The sequence below is a fragment of the Pundamilia nyererei genome, unplaced genomic scaffold (genome assembly GCF_000239375.1).
Source record: "Pundamilia nyererei isolate P.nyererei 1_Seehausen unplaced genomic scaffold, PunNye1.0 scaffold00039, whole genome shotgun sequence".
Classification (NCBI taxonomy): Eukaryota; Metazoa; Chordata; class Actinopteri; order Cichliformes; family Cichlidae; genus Pundamilia; species Pundamilia nyererei.
In genome coordinates this window covers 2,218,116-2,238,577 of record NW_005187440.1, presented here as the reverse complement: position 1 = coordinate 2,238,577, position 20,462 = coordinate 2,218,116, and the positions used below count along the sequence as shown (strand labels likewise).

Below are 20,462 nucleotides of genomic sequence, written 5' to 3'. Positions count from 1 at the left end.
AGGTCAGGCTAGCCCAAAGCCAAAAGCATGACTTTATTTAAAGCATAAAATACACTCCTTTGATTGCATTAATAATCACACCCCTCCCCCTGTGTTTTCTCCCCAAGCTTCCAAGAGAGGAACAAGTGTGTGAAGAGTCACATGACAGCTACCCCACTCTTGCTCAAGTGACTGTGGCCTTTCTTGCTTTGAAGAGGAAGAACACTCACTAATAGTAGCTGTCTTTCCCAGTCATCTCGGGATTCAGGTTTGGTCACATTTTCCCTTTGCAGTCAAATATAAGGGCGAGAATGTAAATAGACACAGAGATGGTCTCTATTCAAACCAGATCAGGCGGTGAAATCCACATGCAAAAGACAGCCAGAGTTTGTTATGGGCTTGTGGGAGGGTTACGGTGTAAGTGATGACAGTGATGGCCAGTGTGTGGGTCACCAAGCGGCTCTGGTGCCACTTACTTTGAATATTCAAAACAGTGGCTAAGACCTTTGGGCCAGCGGTGACAAGTTATGTAAGCATAACAGCACCTACAGTCAAACTATACACAAATCTAAACAGTGGGAAAGGCTTAGGAAGAATTTTCGCTGTAATATTGACACTTGGGAGTGCCTGGAGCTATAAAAAAAGACTAAGAATGTTTGCCAAGACAGAGATTGAGAAACAAATCTTTATTTGTTACTGGACACCTTTCATAAGTAATCTGTTCTTGCCACTGCTTAAAACAATCTTTACTGATAAATCAATTACAGTACCAAATAAACTTTAAATGTTCTTTTATCCAATTGGTGAATGTTATATAACGGATCATGTTCAATATAACTTAAATAATAATGAATTTGTTATGTTTAAAATTTTACAGTTCTGTTAGTGAGGTTAGCAGATGGCAACCTATGTCAATGATTCTGTTAACAAAAATGTATGAGACTTCTGAGAGGAAGATCTGAACTGAATAGAATAATTTAAATTGTATAACCTATAACAATGTAAGGCATTAAAACAAACTCCAATATGCCTTTGATTTATTTATTTATTTTTAAACCATGACTCAAGAAAAGCAAATCATTTTGCGTTTAAGTTGTGATTGTGTTCAGGAAATGTAACATCCTGGTGTAAACCACTGTAGCTGCCACTTTAGGGTAGTGACACTTTTGAGAGAGCTGGCCTGCATTGCCACTAAAGGTAGCAGAACACACACACAAACAAACACAAAAATGTTCAGTTTGCAGTCTTAAAATTCATTTTTTAAATTGCCTTTTAAATTATAACTGAGTGTCCAGTAGTGTGTTTCCAATGATGGGCAAAAAAACCCAAACAAGAAAAAACAAAAAAACAAAACAGATGTTTGATATAAGTTACAAGTGCTACATTAGATAAGGCACTGGATTACCTGTGACCTGTTTCTGTACATAAAACAGGAAACTGGACTCTGGATGACATGGAATTTGCTTCATGTTGCCATCGCAGTTCTTAACGCAAACATTTTCTACATGTTGACAGTTTTCTCTGCTATGCATCAGTCACATTAATTATGGCAATACATTTAGATGCATAGCTCACTGAAAATACCTGGCAAGCAGCTGTACTAGCAGGGCGAGTAGCACAGAACAGATCTGGGTTTTGTGTATAAACAATCAACGACTACTTACTTCCTGGGCCATTACCAAGTACTACAACTTGAGCAGGGACTTTTTAGACAGGAAAATTGGCTCAGAAACTGAATATAAACCTAGGTTCCTCCAGATGACATGCGGGTAAAAGGCCCAAGTTTCAAAAAGGCTTTAATGGCTGATGAAAAATTCCTGCAACTAGAAAAGGCTAAAATTTTCCTCTTTGAACTATTCGAGGAACTTTTAATGCAGATGTTTTTGATTCTACTGTTGGGCTCCCTCACTATAAACCTTGCTGTGGTAAAGAGGGAAAGCCCTGCTGTTGTTGTGGGTGTGCTGGCATTTGCACTCAGTGCCAAGTTTCATAATCTTTGTGAATAGCTCTAAAATTTGAATTTGGAAGTTGTACATTGTAGCCTTGAGACTTCTATTAACACTTAGTGTTAATGTATGCCTGCATCTGTGCTCATATGTATATGGCTGAAACACATGTGTGGTGTGCATGCAATTAATAGTTAGATAACTTGCACCAGTGGATGCTAAGAAACTTATTATCTTCTGAAAGATATTGTTAGAACAAAGGTGTACTAGCACAGCGATCCCATCACAGTCTTTAGCTGCACATTTGCTTATGGATGATCAACACACCCTGATGAAACTGCGCTTGTGCTGCTTTCAGGAGCTGTATTACACAAAGAAGAAGAAAGGATTTAGATTGCTCAACCAACAAGACCTATGAGTATAGTAATGAAGGCATACTGCAGAGGCTGCGACTAATGGTCTTTTAAAATTAATATTCACAAATAATGTCGCTGATAAAGTCACTATTGTGGATGAAGAGAAATACTTATTCAAGAGCTTAGCATAGTACAATGGATAACTCAAGTTCCATGCCCATACTGTTGAGTATTTTTCCATCAACTCTTACATGAAACTGTCTGTGTTAGAAACCAGAACCCCAAAATGCTTCGCAGAAAACTGATTTGTTGTGGCTTGTAACCAACAGTTAAATGGCATGCTACCAGTTTCCCTTAAAGGAAACATTTTACACAGACCCCGTTAAATGTGTCATGATTCCTTTTTATTTTGAAGAAATTGAGATGAATATACAGGCACAGTGAAGTTTTAAGTCAGATATAGGTAGATAGAAATGTAGGGTTGTTATGCAACAGGAAATAATTATTTACCCAAAAATTGCATCTTCAATTAAGTGCAAATAATGCATTATTTCGTTCTTATCTTGAATCTGAAACTCAAACTTTACATAATGTATCCTACGCTTTCTATCAAGCATTGTAGTATACCTGAATTTGCATTTGCACAACTAAGCCTTTTTGTAGTAATACTTGTGTGGCTGTTGGAAAACATCTGAAGTTGGATCAGGCTACAGTAGTTGTATACTTATAACTCCATAACTATATAACAAAAGGGGCAGTTTTTCTCACTTTTTTTATTTTAAAAAACTATCATAAATTTGTACAGAATTTAGGAAACAAAATTTCAGTTTTGCAGCAGTACTGTGACTACTTGAATAACACTTGCAATGGCCATGCTAAACAGGACCAGTCCACTGGAAAACAGTGAAAAAGCCATTACAAAGTCGGAAGAGTTCCCCACTCAATAAAACCAAAACTCCTGAACATTCAGCCATTACCCATCAGCTACAACAATCAGGGAATTGCTCAAAAGCATTATATATCCTATATTAACAGGATATAAAATTATCTTGTTTATTAACATGCAAAAAACTTGGGGCTGATATGCATAACTCTAACTACTGAACCAAGGCAATTTCATTTCAATGCAGGCCTTTTATTTCAGTCTAGATGTGATAGGGCTTTACTGACTAAATGTATTGATTACCAACCATAAATGTTATTAAAGAACCATTATTAAACATGTTCTGTGGCACTGAATTGGGACTGGTATATATTCATACTACAGATCTATTAGGAACCTCAATAGAAAAGTTATGTTGTCATGGTGTTCACACTCACTGCTACAATTCTGGATTGAACCAGCTTGTCTGAAGCAGGTTTAAGTTTGCATGTTCTCCCTGGTCTTGTGTGGGTTTACTCCAGGGGCTCTGGGTTCTTCCCACAGTCCAGCACCATTAATGCTATACTAATCTGTGAGTGCATGCGTCTTTTCATTGAGTAAAAGAAAACAAAAACTAACAACAACAAAAAAAAACAAAAACAAAACCTGAACCTGAACCTACCAGATGCAAACCAGACTGTCACTAACTAAGAAATCATAATATACCATAATAGTCAATGAGACAAAACCACCACCACGTTGGATCCAACCACTCTTGCTTTTTGGTCTCTTGGAGCCACAAGTATATAAAATTTGCATCATTTTGGTCTGGTCAGAAGTTACGTTACAGCCAAGGCTGTCACAAACATACAACACATCTTGCGAGTTCAGGTATCCAACACTTGAATGAAAAAGGTATTTTGTCAAAGAGAGGGTAGAGGGGTAATCCTGTGAAGGTATCAATCACTTGTATGTACTTATATGTACACCCATATTTATTTGGCCCCTCAGCACATCTGCTTTTTACAGTGGACAGTGAAAAGCAGGATCATGCCTGATGTGAAAAAAATAAAAATAAATAAGCACTATCACTAACCAAAGCCACATAATCCCAAAGACTGAAATCCACATATCTAAGAATTTAATCCCATTCATATACAGTACTCCCAGATTAAATGAGGGAAAAAATAAACTGGATGACAATCCCCCCCCACCCACCCACCCAAATCCCAGGCCAACAGGATAATTATTCAGGTTTTAAACACATGGTCATTATCTTGTGGTGCTACTCACTCACAGCTAAGCTACTGACAAGCTACACTGCGCACAAACTCAGTCTCAAACAGACAATTCTGCAATTAATGCTTTTAGGCAGGCCTGTCGTATATGACTTGTTTCAAGGCAAAGTCATCAATAAAATGCTGGAGAAATTCATGCAGCTTTTTCTATTGCTTTCCAACAGGGCCAAAGAAAAACAGTGTTGGATATATTCAGGGTGCCAATATAGAGTGGGTCACATCCAGGTCATGTGAGCTGATTAACAATAAATAGAACAATGTTTTATGCTTGGTTTGATAACTGGATGCTTTTGGGCGTGCATACAGGTTGCGCTTAACCCAAAAGTGCTACAGATAAAACCTTAACTATTCACAGTATACTGTTCTGCATAAACTTCCTCTTTTATTTGTAGTCTATTACAGGTCTGGCCAAAAGCCTAGAAAACCAGACCACTTCATACAAAAACAAATAATGCCATAGATTTCTCCCAAACTTAACTTCCATCAAATCAGTTGTGAGGTATGATGTGATTAGTATGAAGAGATTAGAACTGGAAGTTTTGGATCAGTGTTAAAATAAATCTAATTGTGACTAAGAAATGAATAGGCATGATTAAAAACAAATAGACAAAATGTGTCTGATATACAGGCACACAGAAACAGAATAAGTTTTGGAAATAAGCAGAATACCTGTTACTGCAACAATAACAAAATGTGAAAGAAATAACTTAAAAATCTAAAGAAGCCATTACATCTTTCTCTCTTTAAATTATGTAATCTGTTCTATCACATCCCTAAGCAGCTGTGAGGATTGAGAAGAAACATCCCATTCCCTAAGGTGTGGTTAAAAAATTCTAAAAAAGAAAATAAGTATAATATTAAAATCTAAATAAAAAATACATTTCATATACAGTATTTAATAAAGATATAATGTAATTTTCAGATCCCCTGATGTTCAGGTTCACAGTCAAGATGTACAACACCCCTTCCCCACCATGTTGTCCTGTAAGTGAGGTGCACATACTGGATTAATCTGACCAGGAATGCTATGAGAATGAAAACGTTTTTAATGAAAATACATTCTGCACATTTTTAGAATGAGGATAATCAATGAGATCTAGCTTGCCAAGCCTAAACCCATCCGATGCTCGGCAGCTGCCTCTCTCTGTCTGAGAAAAAGCGGTGATGAAAAAGGCTTTGAACGCCATCTTGTTCATTGCAGCTGCTTGGGCCCTGAATACAGGAACCCATTCATTCGAGGAGGCGGAGGGAGGGGGCACACTGGCAAAATGAATTCATCTTTGTGAGCCATTAAAAACGGCTAGCTCTCTTAAGAAACACCACCAATTTTCCTAAAACGGTTGAAAATAGTCTACGTGCGGTCACGGATTTTTCTAATGCAGTATCTCAATACTGCTGGCCTCCAAAGTCCGTATGAGCGCCAGGCTTCATATAGCTCGTCTCGGTGCTGTCGGAGGAGCACAGCACAGCTTCCTGCGACAGCACGTCCAACCTCGCCGCTGAACCCACTTACGAAACATTTCCCGCCGCTAAATACAACTGTTCCAATTCATTTCTATCTTAACCCTCTACGACAGTGTGCCGACTGGGATATGCTTCTTCACCTTTGAGGAAGCATGCCCGTTTTCCGGGCTAGAGCTTGAGATACTATGGAGCGGCGCGGCCCGGCTGGGCACGGTTACTGTAGCTGCTAACAACTTGCACTGCAACGGAGCCGTGATTGAGATAAACAGATTGTCTAATTGGATCTCGTCAATCTTGTTTCCACGCCGTTAAAAGAAGAAGTCTAAAATCAACCTAACTGTGTTCAACCTAACTGACGCTGGGTTAACTCTCATGAAACTAAAATGGCTATGGCCACAATCAGATCCACAGCCGTGCCTGCCCTTTTCCTCGCGATCATACAGCGGCCCTACGGCTTGGTAATCGATGCAAATTCATATTACTTTAACGCGCTGAGCATTATAACGAAAGGCCAAGCTGAAGAACTGGGTGGCTGACTGTTGATTAAACGTGGAATTTGTTAACATATCTGTGCCATACAGTTGCCATCATCTCCGGCGGTTTAGTTTCGATTCACTCACATAAATGCTTTTGGTTCAACTACCCCGTTTTAACATAGCTTTGCAAGTAACTATGTTTAATTTTTGTTACATTATGTAAATAACAGTAAATGTTGCCTCTAAAATACAACCAATGTGCTTAAAAGTCATAAATCAGCAACAGCACCAGTGTTCAAATTCATTATGGATACAGGCATGTTGTCGTCGCTGCCATATTCGTAATTCACACACCCAGATGATCCATACCAGGCTGCAAACGTAGGCTGTGGCCACTGCTGGCTTACTTGTATGGACTGGCTAGGGAATAGTGGGGGTGGTAGTGATTCTGTTGGTGAAGTAGCCATTTTTAGACTCCCTTCGTTGTCAGTTTCATGATGCTACGAATTTGCAGTATGTGTAGTGGTAAATCCAAAATCTGCTCACGCCCGTTTCAGTTGTGCAAGTTTGAGAAGTAGCATTGTGTTTCTTCTTAAACAGCTGGCCGAGGGTTCATCAACAATAAACTGATAGTAGCAAGTGTGCCACCAATTAGCCTATCAGGTAATCCCAGGCTACCCTATAGAGGAAATATGTGGGGGGGAAAGGGCCCTTTAAGAGCTTAAAAATGCTGGTAACAACTGATAAATTTTACATCCCGATTGCTGAGGGAAAAATTGCTACTTAAGTAACGCTGAAGCAGGTTAACGCAGGTAGCTAATTTCTTCAACGAGAGCGAAAGATACCCGGACGTTGGAGAGGGGGTGCGGGCTAACTTAACGAGCTGTCACAATTCACCCTGCTAATTAAGGTTAGCATTGGCCATTAACTCCAACATTGCCGGACAAAGCCATTAGATATATATTATTTGGTTAAACGACACTTTGTTTGAGAAACTTAACCAGTGACCCCCACTCACCGTCTTGGCAGAAACGTCTAGCTAGCTGCAGCTAACTCTAACGAAGGAGCCACTCAACCCAGTTTAACCCTTTTCGTTCCCCGTCCCTGCTTGGCAGCTAGTGAACTGCAGACTTACTGTATTTCCTGAAGCGCATTTTCAAATATCAATACATTTCCTTACCCGCTTTCAATCAAGGGTATCCGTTGTTTATATCACATTGACTGGAAACAGCAAACTCTTGCCTCTCCTCTCTCCGCCCAGGCGCTCAGATTTAGCTTGTTTAGCCACCGAGGAGCGGCACTCCCCGAACCCAGTTTTTGACCCGCCGAGGGGGGAGACACACCGGCACAGAGGCGCAGAGACAAGACTGTATTCACCCAGACAAGGCGTGTCAGAGTCCCGGTTTAACGTTCCTCCGTCTCAACACAAATTCCAACTCAAAGCAAAAAAATCCCTTCTCGTCTTTCCCACCGTCGTCGTCCCTCTTTTTCTTCCTTCACGCCAGGATCTCAGTCGCTTCTTCCTCCGGCCATCAAACAGCAGAGATGGGCGCGGTAACCCTGCATTCAGGTCTGGGAAACCCCACGTTACGGCAGCGTCACAACGCACGGCGGAGGGGTCGGCGACCACTTCAGATCAGGAAATGCTGCCATCTTTGGTATCTCCAACGTACCTAGAGGGAAGTTTACCTGCTAAAACACTGCTTTTAATTCTAAAACTCGATTAATGTGAAAACTTAAGATAAAATTGGAAAAGCGAATGAGAGTTTTCGAAACCAAGGCAAGGCTGAATAGTGATTTTCACCCTAAGAGAATGCAGCTGCTGAAAGGTACATGGAAAGTTGTGGGGCAACTAAAGAGCGTACATAAAGAGAAACGAAAGTACTTTGGAAAAAAGTAACATTTGAAAATGTCATAAAACAACAACAACATACATTTCGAGTGAATTTAAAACACTACAGTTGGAAGCAAAAGAGAAAGTTAACTAAAAGAAATGACTGAAAGATTAATCAGGCTTCAGATGATGTCTAAAGGGCTTATTTTCTAAAAGCTATAAACAATACAAATAATCTTAGATTTATTGGCGAAAAAATGGTGATTGAAAATTTATGTAATTACATATACCTTTCATAATAACTGATGTGTTGTTGAAGTAGAAAACAAAATATAGCATGATGGATATATAATGGCTAAAAGACCAGTTACACTTATAATAATAATGGATTGCATTTATACTTACTGGTCTTACTGGTAATAACGTAAATGCTAACTTAAGGCGATTAGGCATTAACAGCAATACAGCAGTGTTTATCTGGCAGGGCGAACAACCAACTACACGCCAGGCCATGCTTGTACCAGAGGATCTGTCACTTTGGAATACAAACTTGTACAGATTATTAGTTGCTTTATACTGAAAACTGACCACAAATTAATGGATACATTTTAGCAATAACATAAGTGACTATTGTATTCACTGCTATGTTGTTATACACAATGAGCAATGTAAAAAGTTCAAATAAATGTGCCCCTGGCATTTTATTAGACCGGATGCATATCCAAAAGTGTCATGTATTTGCAATATGAAAATGTTATCAAATTCCATTGAAATCTGACCTTCATGCCAGTAAAGCAGCTAGTGTTTCAAATGAACAACACGCTTTCATTTGCAATCCAAAACAGGCAAATGTTATGTTTACTTTCCTGCTAGCGTGCGTGACTAAGTACATATCACGATTTTGCTACACCAACATCTGATGTTTATATATGTTTAACATGTACATTTGACCCTGTATTTTTTTTGTGTGTTTAACAAAAACTAAGTATCAAGTAATATGTTCTCTTCTGCTGATCTATCAGTAATGTCTTATGGTTAGTATAAGCTGGTCCTGGAAAAAATCTTGTTGACAAATTATATTCTCTGGGTATTAACTTCACCACAATTATATAAACTGAAATCATTGGGGGTTTGCTTTCTGCTCAGTGCTTATGGGTGGGCCATCACTGCAGCACAGAGATGACTTGATCGTTATCACCAGTAGTCTAGGTAGAGTGCTCAGAAGAGGGGGTTAATGCTCAGCGGGTTAAGGTGTTACTTGGAGACGTGGAACACTTTGTCGTCCTCTGAGACAACAAAGTGTGCACGGGCTCGGTCCGACAGGGGAAGACAACAGCCACTGTTACTTGGCTTGTAAGAGAAATGTTCCCTAGAGAGAGCTACTCTCTCTGTTTGTGCCAGATCTGTTTAGTGCTGTCTTTTCAAATGCACATTAAGTTCAGTTTAAATTCAGTTTAATTAAAATGTGAGCTGGACAAATGTGTGCATGTGTCACATTCATTCTGAAACACTGATGTATACTTTTACATAAAAACAGACTCTTTTGTATGAATGAGCTGATGGCGTTAGAAATGTTATAAGAGTAGTTGTGTCTATTAAAAAAATCTGTAAATTTAAAAATGTGAATTTCCACTAGTGTGTGTATTTGATTCCATCTCACTTTTGTAAACCCTAAAACCTGTGGTGGCGGGACAGGCCTGCTGTTCTGTGTGTACACTTTCTGCTCTCTGAGCACACATTAATTTCACAATTTCACCAAAGTAACCATGCAGTATTGTATAGAGATGTGATTTAAAACCCACCAAAAGCTTTCCTTCAAGTTCATAGGTGTACAAAAGGGCGATATTGGTATTAATTGTTATCTTAAGGTTATGGATTTGATATCTTCATTTAGATTTCTTTTTATGTAATAAAACGCATTGGCAAAGAGGACTGTCTGTCAGGTAGTGTTCAGGGTGTGGGATTCCACTGGGACTCATCTACCCAAGTTAATGCTGCTGAGATTTAGTTGCCCCTGGATACACCCCTGCCTGTCTCTGCATATATGTGTTGTGAAGCTTCTTTAGTAGTGCTTCAGAGCACCCAGGGGAGAAAGCTTATTGTCTGCATTCAGCCTTTGATGAGGCGAACAGTCCAAAGCTGGATGTGCTTTCTGTTTCAAAACTAATTCTAATTTAATTGGGATAAATTGGACATGGTAAACAGTGCTGATAAGTGCAAGGATTGACAAATAATAGACATTTTAGTGTATTATGAAGGCATGAATTTGCCTTTAAAGCCCATTAGAAACACTTGTTGAAGTGGTTACAAATAACTTCTGTGGTGTTTTAATGTAGTCTAAATTGTAATTAAGGACAGAGTGATCTGTCCTGCTTCTGATTTGATTAAAAACAAAAAGTCACATTCATTAACAGACAAAGAGGGACACATGAACTCCACCCGTTAGCAGAGCAGGGACTGTAAGTAGCACTATCCCACAGTATTAACAAGAGATCATAGGAGAAATCAGATTAGAAAAAGAGGCAAAATAACAACACAAATATTGCCTAATATAATCTCACGCATTTCATAAAACGGGTGACATTACATGAGACTAAGCTCATAATGACCTTGCTTTTTATAGGCAGGTTGGGGTACAGTAATCTGATTTAGCATAATCTCTTACAATCTCTGATAAATGCTTACAGCATGTATCTCTCAGAGAGGGCAAATCCTATTGGTCCACTGTGAGGCATTACTGACATCTGCTGTTCACATACAAAGGGCCTGCACTTCACACTGTACAACATCCTGTGTAGTTTATCAAGAGAGAGCTTGATTTGACTGTAACAGAGCAACTGACCGATGTGAGTGTTGATAATTCATACTGCACTGAGCCCGTTTACCTGCGTCTCAACTAGCACTGATTTTGAAATCCCGTGGATGCATACAGTGAGTGTTCGTGTATATTTCACAAATGAAGTCTGTGAAGTCTAAAGTGGAGAAAATGTTTGCAGGGTTTGTGCGATCTACTAGCCTAGCCGCAGGACAAACCAGGCACCTGCTATGGATTAGGTCTGAAATATACACAGCATTTAATAATTAAAGAATCGGTGAGCAAATCATAGCTAGTGCACTAATATCAACACTGATATTATTACTTGTGTGCTCAGGCACGGCATTCACCCGCACAAAGACACATATTACTATTAAGATGGATAATTACTTGGACAATTTCCAAAAAATAATGAATGAACGGTTAAAATATTTGGCTACAAGTATTTGATACACTGTTGGTGGATAAATGTTTAAAACACATTGCCAAAGAGCCGACTTAAACATTGACAATTTAACTGCATGAAGATGTTATTGTATTAGAAGAGCTGGTGGGAGTTGGTGCTCTGCAGTAAATCAAACCTGTAATCTGATCGTCTTTGACTGACCAGCCATCCTGATAAAGGAGATGCAAAATGAGTTTACTTGCTCTTCCTCTTCCAGAAAATAGAACCGCCTGTCATTAAGTTTAAAGTTGGTCGAAGATTCAGGTTTTCTTCGGTCTACATTCTTTTTTATCATGACATGTTTTAATTTTGTGCCTCAAAATTGACAAAACCCACCATCTAATATATTTATATTTGATATTCTGTTGCATATATAAATATCTGCGCCCTTTGCAGCTATTACAGCTTCAATTTTTTTGGGAAGGCTTTCCACAAGGTTTAATTGATCCTAAAGGTGATCTGTGGGGTTGGGTGAAGGCCAGTCAAGTACTTCCACACCAAACTCGCTCATCCATGTCTTCATGGACCATGCTTTTGTGCACTGGTGCACAGCCATGTTGGAACAGGAAGGGCCATCCCCAAACTGTTACCGCAAAGTTGTGCGGTAACAGTAGCAACAAATGTCTTGGTGTGGTGATATAAGGCAGGAGCTGATCAGTCATGAAATCACATTCTGTGTGCACTGCTTTTGAGCTACTCTGAAGGCCACATTAAGTTTGGAGGTCTGTACTGACTGACTGCAGAAAGCTGACGATCTTTGCACACTATGAGCCTCAGTATCCACTGACCCCACTACCAATTCATGGCTGAGATGGTGTTCTCAATCACTTCCACGTTGTTATGATACCACTAAAAGTTGATTGTGGAATATTTAATATCGAGGAAATTTCATGACTGGATAGGATGCAGCACAGGCAGCATCCTATCAGTGTCATCATGCTGGAGTTCACTGAGCTCCTGAGAGTGACTGATTCTTTCACCAATGTTTGTAGAAGCAGTCTGCATGTCTGGGTGCTTGATTTTATACACCTGTGACCATAGAGCACCTGAACTCAATGATTTGGATGATTGAGAGAACACTTTTCATCTTATCGTGTATTTTTGGATTGATGCCTCTATATACACTTGGCAAATAATAGCAATGCTACATTCACTTTTATTGTTACAACCACTGTTAATCAGTTAACTCTTCAAGTACTGTTCACATGCCCAGTTCTTAGTATCATTTTCATCCTATTTTATCATTCATATGTATTAATGTGTGCCCATTTAGATCCACTTTCCCTAATATGCTCCTTGTGTGACCTCGGTGTGAACTTGGCCTCCTTTCACTTCATGGGTGTAATACCAGCAGTGTTACTGAACATCTGCTGGCTTACATCTGCTGACACACCCTTTACCATGTTGGTTTTAACACAGCTGCTTACTTCGTGTTACATACACCCCCTAGTGGTGAAAACAGGTGTACACTCAGGTGTAAAGCAATAGTTTAGATACAGTATATCTCTGCAACATTTTATGCTCTATTGCACTTTGTTTTTGATAGGTTTGAAGAAACAGTTAAAGTTTTCAAAACAACTTCTGTTCCTTTTTTGATTGTTAGCTTGTCTGTCAAAATTAGTCATGAAATGTGAGTAAAAAATACAACCTTAAATATTATATTAGATATTCTGTAATTTTCTGTATATAGACAGGAGTTTACGACTGAAAGGTGCCAAGGGTCACAAGTCTTGTGGTTGTTCAGATGTAGTTTTGCAAAGCTGTGCTAATAAATAATGAATATGTGTGAAGTACAATGTGTCATCTGCTGTTTGTATTTACCCCATTTTAAGACCTACTAAGAAACAGATGATTATTAATATGCTCTAATATGTAAAACCTTGGAAGAGGGCGGTGTACCTTCTTTTTTTATGTCTATATTTTATTAGACGTTCTATTTTTGGAAGTTATATGAGATTCTTAACACAAAAACTTAACAAAAAACTGAGAACTGTGTTTTTATTTTCTAATATGACAACATTTGAAAGTGGAAATTGCAATAATCTAGTCAATACTGGTTCAGTCCTCTACATCTATTTCAACGCAAAATGAAATCGCTCAAGTTAATGTTCAAACAAAACCTTTAATGATCTCATTATTTGTTAATGCTGGCTCTGCACACACACAGAATATGTGTATTTGTGGTTAGTCAGAGTATGTGTGAGCAGAATTCCTGCTGGCCATCATCCAAGTCCTTTAGAGGTCAATCGGCGGTCGTGGAGACCAAAGCCATCAGGGTGACTCTGTAAACATTCATCCTGTCGCCCTTTAAAGTGAGAGGCACGCACATCTGCACCACCTCATAAGGCTGAAACACACAGACGTAAACATGTTGTCAGACAGTATATACATACAAGTATATACACGTGTTTCACACAGGAAGACATTTTAAACCTAATTCTGCTGAAAGTCTTAAATAACACTTTTTTCTCGTGCTGAAATCAACAATATTCCTTCCACATTTTGGAACTCATTTTTCACAACCATGCTTTAACTTTGCTGTACTATTCAACTACATATTGAGTTCCTTGGAAGTCAACTTTTATGACTTTTTTTTGTGATCAACAGCAACACAGATCACCAAAGACAACCAAAGACCAAAATCAGCACTTCCTTACTTTGTATCCAGTGTGGGGTGTCCATGTGATCCTGATGGTGCGTCGCTGGCCTGTGTCCACATTGCCTTTGCTCGGCTCCACATTAAAGCCCTGCTGCTGCAGGGATGCCACATTATCCCAGTAAAACTCACCACCCTGGTAAAAACAGAAATGTCTCTTTAAACCATGATAGTGAATGCTGTGCTAATGTAAATTCAATCCCCGTGTTAAACAATGAAACCTGTGGCAGCAGTCGGTTTTGTTTCTGCAAGCTTCAGGATTCTTGAACATCAGCACGTTACCTTCTTACTGGTTTGTGTGGAGCGGATACAGCCCACTTGCAGCTCCCTGACTGCAGGCGTGATGGCACCCGAGCTACACCTGGCCTTCAGGGTCACCAACACAGGAATGGTGGGGCTCTCCGTCACCTCTGACTCTGCTAAAGAGAGGCATTTTGGAGGCTTTAGTTCTTTAACTACAAGTCATGGATTTTCTTACATCTCTTTAATGATCACACAGCCATCAGGGAGAATTAACTCATAAACTTTTCTGTCTTGAATCACCTCTGTGTGGTTAAAAAAAACTAAACAAAATTAAAGTTTTGCATATCTGGACTTAAATCAGGTTGAGGTTGAGATCCTTTGGTATGAACTTAAACAAGCCGCTCATGCTGAAAAACCCTCCAATAAAAGTTCCTCCACAGCGATGTATAAGATACACTATCAGTTGTCACAAACACTTGATTGGAGTTCTTGCTGCTAAAGGTGGCACAACCAATTATAAGGTTTAGGGGGCAATTACTTTTTTTTTTACACAAGGCCAGGTATGATTGGATAAAATGTTTCCCTAAATCATTGTTTAAAAACTGCATTTTGTATTTACTCAGGTTATCTTTGACTGATGCTGAAATCAATCTGTGACATTTAAGTGTAACAAATATGCAAAAAGCGAAGAAACCACACTGCAAGTTCACACACTTTTGGCACATACTGTATTTCTGCTGCACAGAAAGATGACAAAATTTAAAATATAAAACCTCTTACACTCTTTAAAAAGTAAAAACATGCTGTGTGAGCGTGCTCGCATTATTCCCATTTTATATTCTTTACATTGGCTCCCAATAGATTTTAGAATTCGCTTTAAAATTCTTGTTTCAACATATAGAGCACTAAATGGCCAGGCCCCAGATTATTTATCCAAGCTTCTTATAAAATACACAGCTGCTCGTTGTCTTCGCTCACAGGTTCAGAGTTTGTTCGTTGTTCCCCGTACAGGACTGAAGACGAGAGGGGACAGAGCCTTTATTTAAACACATAGCTGGAAACGATGAAACTGTATAAATTACACCATGGCAAATTGCTACTTCCTTATTCAAGACATTTAGAATATGCACATTTCATCAAGTCAATTTTTGCTCAGTGTCAGTGAGAGGCGTTCAGAGCAGCATTTGAATGCACCAACACCTCTTGGACTCAGTACAGTTTACTACTACCTCACTGAGGAGGTGCGACTATTTCACACGTGGATTCGGTGGTAAAATATGATCTGACTGCTGGTGACAAGCGCACGGGCTGTCAGCAAGCTATGATTAGCATAAATTACTTCATCACATACGCTGGCCTTGCTCGCGTAAATCATAAAAAGTGTATGCAAGATATTAGTCATCTTTACAGTGTCAGTGTAAGATTTTCCCAGTATTTAAGAGCATATTGGAGAGAAAACAGTGAAATTGAATCATGCCACCTGTGAGCTGAGGTTCACTGGTTATGACTGGAGGGAGCAGGGATTCAACAGGCGCTGTCAGCGGATCTCCGCCACACAGATACATGCTATGTGAAGAGGCTGCACCCTTCAGCTCCATCACACACACTTTACTCTGAGAGACAGAAATGGCACAGGGTTAAGGTTGTTATATCATCAAGACCAGAGAGGACGTCCAGGCTGCAGTAAGGACATCTAAATAACATGAATGCATTAGGAACAGTGTTTTAACCTTGGCCATGCGATCAGTTTTTATAAGCAGTGATTGAGGACAAGGACAGGGTGAGAGCACGCATGCATTCACAGCTGAAAGAGCGTGTAAATCTGTACACGTGTGCGCCCCTCTGACCTTATTCATGAGCTCTATGGTGAGTTTGTCAGAGTAGTTGACAGATGGGTGGTCAGGCTGAAAGGTGACCGTGAATTCTTGGCTCTGCCCTGGAGGAATGCTGCCCTCTACTGGCACCACACTGAACACACTCAACCCACTGTAGTTCTGAGTCCCTGCACAAGCCAGAAAACACGTTGCTAGGTCAGTATGAAAGAATTGAACTGTTGGAGCACATTACCCTCCTGTTTTTTTTAAGCAAATATTCTGACATTTACAGCATTATTACAGTTTCATATGTGTTTGTCTGTCAGTGGGATTATGCAAAAACTGCTAGTTTTAATTTATGAAACTGTGGAAATTTAAACTATTGGGCTATTTGGTGCACACTTGTGCTCTCTTATACAATACTTCTAGTAGGTAATACTGTATTAAAGTCAAGTTAAGGTCAAGTTTAGTAGTATGTGTACGTCAAATACTACAAAAACGTCTACGTGAGCAGTGAAATACGGACAAAGTGTTAAAAATACAAGCTGCAATCTGTTTTCCCTTCTGGAGCTCCAAACAAATCTTACCCACAGCAGGGTGGACATGGGAGTTTGCATATTCTTCTAGCAGAAAGGCCACCCGGTCAGCTCCACCCTGAGGTCTGAAGGGAGAGAGACTAGCGAGCATCACCCTGAAGCTCACTGCCACCGCTGAGCTGTTCTGCAACTGCAGGGAGAACGAGATTTAATGCCAGTGACCGAGGCTGTTTTTCCCTCATTACTCTGTAGTCTAAAAATATCTTGCATGGTGCTGCCTTTGTTTTTCTTAATGGTGACGTGATGATGAAAATGAAATAGTCCAACAAATACGGGAACAATCTGAGAGGAAGTGAAGTGCAAAGAAGGGATGGGAGACCAGGAGAAAAAGGAGGTAGAGGAGGGTTAAGGAGAGATCTATATGGAACGACCCATTTGAAAGAGAAATAGAAAACACCCAACACGTTTTTAGCATCAGCTTTAGCTGTGAGTGTTTTCATATGGCTCAGAGTTATACTAACGCATCCATGACTATAACCATAAAACCTGTGAGTCTCCTCACTATGATTAACACATGAAAATGGCCCCTTTTACCATTTTTACTTGTTCCACTTAGTGTTTACATGAATCATAAAATATGTTTAAGTTAATGTACTTAAATAAAATTACATCAAAGTTAACCAAGTGAGTTTTTTTCAGTCCACTAAGAAATTAGTATTCAAAAGTAACTAGCAACAGTTTTTTTTTTTTTTTTTTTGTTCGTATTAACTTTCACACACCTTCACGACTTGTGAGGCAGTCTCCTTCTCCAGCACATAGCCAAAGTCAAGAACATCTCCATTGTGGGAGGAGGTGACAGCAGGGACTATTCCCTCCCCGAGAAGAGTCATTTCCAGGGTCATTTTCTGGCACCGCACCTCCAGCATGTCACAGCACTGGAACAGTACAGGTTAGATGAGTGTGTTCATCATTATACTTGATTAATTTTACATAAACAGGTACAAAGAAGACTCAGTGTATTAACACAGATGGTCGGCTTGTCACTCAAAGCTAAATTATAATATTTACATAGTTAACCCACCTTTTTTTCCAAAGTTGGACTGAAGGCGAGAATCAGAGTGTGTTTTTCTCCAGGTCTTATGGATCTAAGAGCATTGAGCAGGGAAAAGGGACTGTACATGTCCAACACCGACGAGCTCAGCTTATAAAGGGTTAAAGAAAAGCTACGGTGAATATTATAGTAGTAGAAGCAGTGCATTGATTTTGTTTTTTGTAATCTTTGATTTGTGGACATGAAAGTAAAACATGTAAAGAGCTGCCATTCATAAGGTGAAGTGGATTAAATGTCCAGGTACATCTGAAATGATGGAATAATCTCAGGTTTCACTGTAGAGTGTTGGTGGTGAAGTATTTGCATAAGCTGTGCTATCGGTGGTGATCCATTTGAACACATAACATCTTTTTCTTCAACTTGTTGTTGTTCACATGTCATCCCTGATAGGACTTTTCCAGATTTTTGCAATTTCTTTTTTATTTAGCATGAGCTAAATAAGATCTGTTTGTCTCTAGCAGAAAGTAGAGACAAACAGAAATTATGGTGAAACTAAGACAGGAAATGAAGTGAAACAAAAGCCCCAAAGCCAGACTAGAAATGTGGATGTTGAGATTAATAGTTAGCATCTTCAACCCCAGAGACACACCAACAGCCTGCTTCCATCCTAATGCAATGATGGTGAACAGAATTTCATTTATGATGCTGCTGGCAAATGTCACAGTGCGCACTATAAATAGTTTTCTCCAGACCACAGTCTATAAACCTTGTAATCAGTGCGATACCATGGTGTCTGAGAGTTTGAGAGATGGGCCATAAAATGCACCTTTCTCCAGATTTTGATATCCTCAAATCACCACCTGTCTGTGATGATAAATTCTTCTGGAGATAACAAAGAAAATGTGCTTTATTTGTCTTATTTGGGTGACCTGACTCTTTCATGCACAATTATTTAGTTCTGAAAGTCAAAATGGAACTTTAACACCAAATATCTGAATTCTGCTGTGTATAAAGCAACACAGTGTGCACATAATACACATTACTGAAAAATCCTTCACACAGATAAATTCAGAAAAGGGAAAAAACCACATACATATGTATTATGAATATCATGAGTATCACAAATGTTTAAAGCTGTCAGCAAGGTAATCAATAGTTTTGTAAAAAACAAAAACAAAAAGAAAGGATACATCCAAAGATTCCTGTGAAATGTTCTGAACTGTAAACCTTTTAATCACTCTTTCTCCTACAAATGGAAGACACAAATACAACAAGGTAGATAAGAATAAAAATCCAGCATTATTTAAGCGTTTTTAATGTAACTATACATTTTTTATAAACGACTCACCCACTGTCACCTGATGGAAGTTTATGATATTGCAGCCATTGTTGGATATCACCACTAGAGGGGGTTGTACAGCAGGACACTGAAGCTTCAAGTAGAGCGTATTGAAGGGACTGAGGAGGTAAAGGACATCTGATGAATGCAGATCCATATATGTTGTTGTTTGTTTGTTTTTTTTATTAAAATGAAGCTTAAATGACATAAGAGATGTAGAAGTGTAATATGATCTTCACCATAGAAGCTGAATACCTTCTTGTAATATAATTATTCTAGCACAAAACCAACCTAGAAAACTGAGATGGGGCCATTAGCAAACTTTTTTTTAGTGGAGTATTAACTTTTTTGAAATGCACCTTTTTTGAACTATTTCTGAGATTTATACCAGCTAAAGAAATCTTCTATTTCTTGGACATACATGCTCCCTTAATAGACTATTAAAACTCTAGAGGCATTTAGTTACGCACACTTATTTGTATAAAAAGAAAAGTGGTAAATGCTCCACAGGTCAACAACCACATTTTGTCAGGTCTTGTGCTTGAAGTCAGATGTCAAATAATTTTGGTTATTCAACTTATCAAAAACTCCACATGGAAACACAGTTATCTCAAGGTAATGTCATCGTCACAGAAATAGGAAGAAACAGAGGTAAACTGGGAGCCTAACTGTTGTTATGGTTGTCATTTTAAGCAGTCAGGTGGGGGGAGCAGAATCAAACCCCTCACAACACAAAAAATAAGTGACCACAAACTTGACAAATATTAAATCAGAGACACTACGAAACGAGGGCTGGTGTTGACGTTTGATATTGTGGGTAGCTTAAAAAGTGTTCCTTATATGCAATAGCCAGTTGTATATAGAAGGTTTGTTGATAATACAAAATAAGGTATGAATCTAATACCAAGTAAAATACCGGGGTCAGGATTGCTGATACCAACACAGATACTGATACTTTTAACCTATAAAGGCAAATTATATAGTGGAGACCAGTGTGTGATGATGTATGAGACCAATCATCATCAATCTGCAAATTTTTTAATGACCACTAAATAATTTTTTCTTTTCACAATAAATGGTTAATACAAATAAACACAACTTTAAACATTTTCATGCATTTTGAAACTAGGTTTTTGAAGAGGTGGTATGTCATTTAATTAGAAAAAAACAACACATAAGACATTTCAGTGGGCTACATACTGAACTTACAGGATAAAAACAAAGAATCGATCCTATTGCACTAGTATCAATCTGATATCTATATTTGGATGGATCTGCCCACCTCTACATGACAAAAACTTAACATGACGGGGCCTACAGTGTGCTGTACACGTGTATATGGAAGCTG

At 38.9% G+C, this 20,462-nt stretch overlaps 2 protein-coding genes across 4 annotated transcripts in view; both read right to left on the bottom strand.

Annotated features, from left to right (window-relative positions):
• The window catches only part of gnb1a (guanine nucleotide binding protein (G protein), beta polypeptide 1a), a 29,706-nt gene extending 21,741 nt beyond the window's left edge, over positions 1–7,965 (bottom strand). The window contains exon 1 of the mRNA XM_005730742.2: positions 7,562–7,965. The gene's annotated coding sequence lies outside the window, so the exon portion shown is untranslated. The remainder of the gene's footprint in view (positions 1–7,561) is intronic.
• Positions 7,966–13,577: 5,612 nt separating this feature from the next.
• The window catches only part of cfap74 (cilia and flagella associated protein 74), a 49,839-nt gene continuing 42,954 nt past the window's right edge, over positions 13,578–20,462 (bottom strand). For all 3 annotated transcript variants that reach the window (XM_013910270.1, XM_005730738.1, XM_013910271.1), the window contains 10 exons: positions 19,124–19,233; positions 18,966–19,021; positions 17,806–17,925; positions 17,504–17,659; positions 16,776–16,914; positions 16,222–16,376; positions 15,855–15,987; positions 14,414–14,550; positions 14,133–14,267; positions 13,578–13,822 (listed from right to left, as the gene is read on the bottom strand). In XM_013910270.1, the coding sequence (XP_013765724.1) occupies positions 13,718–13,822; positions 14,133–14,267; positions 14,414–14,550; positions 15,855–15,987; positions 16,222–16,376; positions 16,776–16,914; positions 17,504–17,659; positions 17,806–17,925; positions 18,966–19,021; positions 19,124–19,233 (1,246 nt within the window). In that variant the 3' untranslated portion in view covers positions 13,578–13,717. The remainder of the gene's footprint in view (positions 13,823–14,132; positions 14,268–14,413; positions 14,551–15,854; positions 15,988–16,221; positions 16,377–16,775; positions 16,915–17,503; positions 17,660–17,805; positions 17,926–18,965; positions 19,022–19,123; positions 19,234–20,462) is intronic.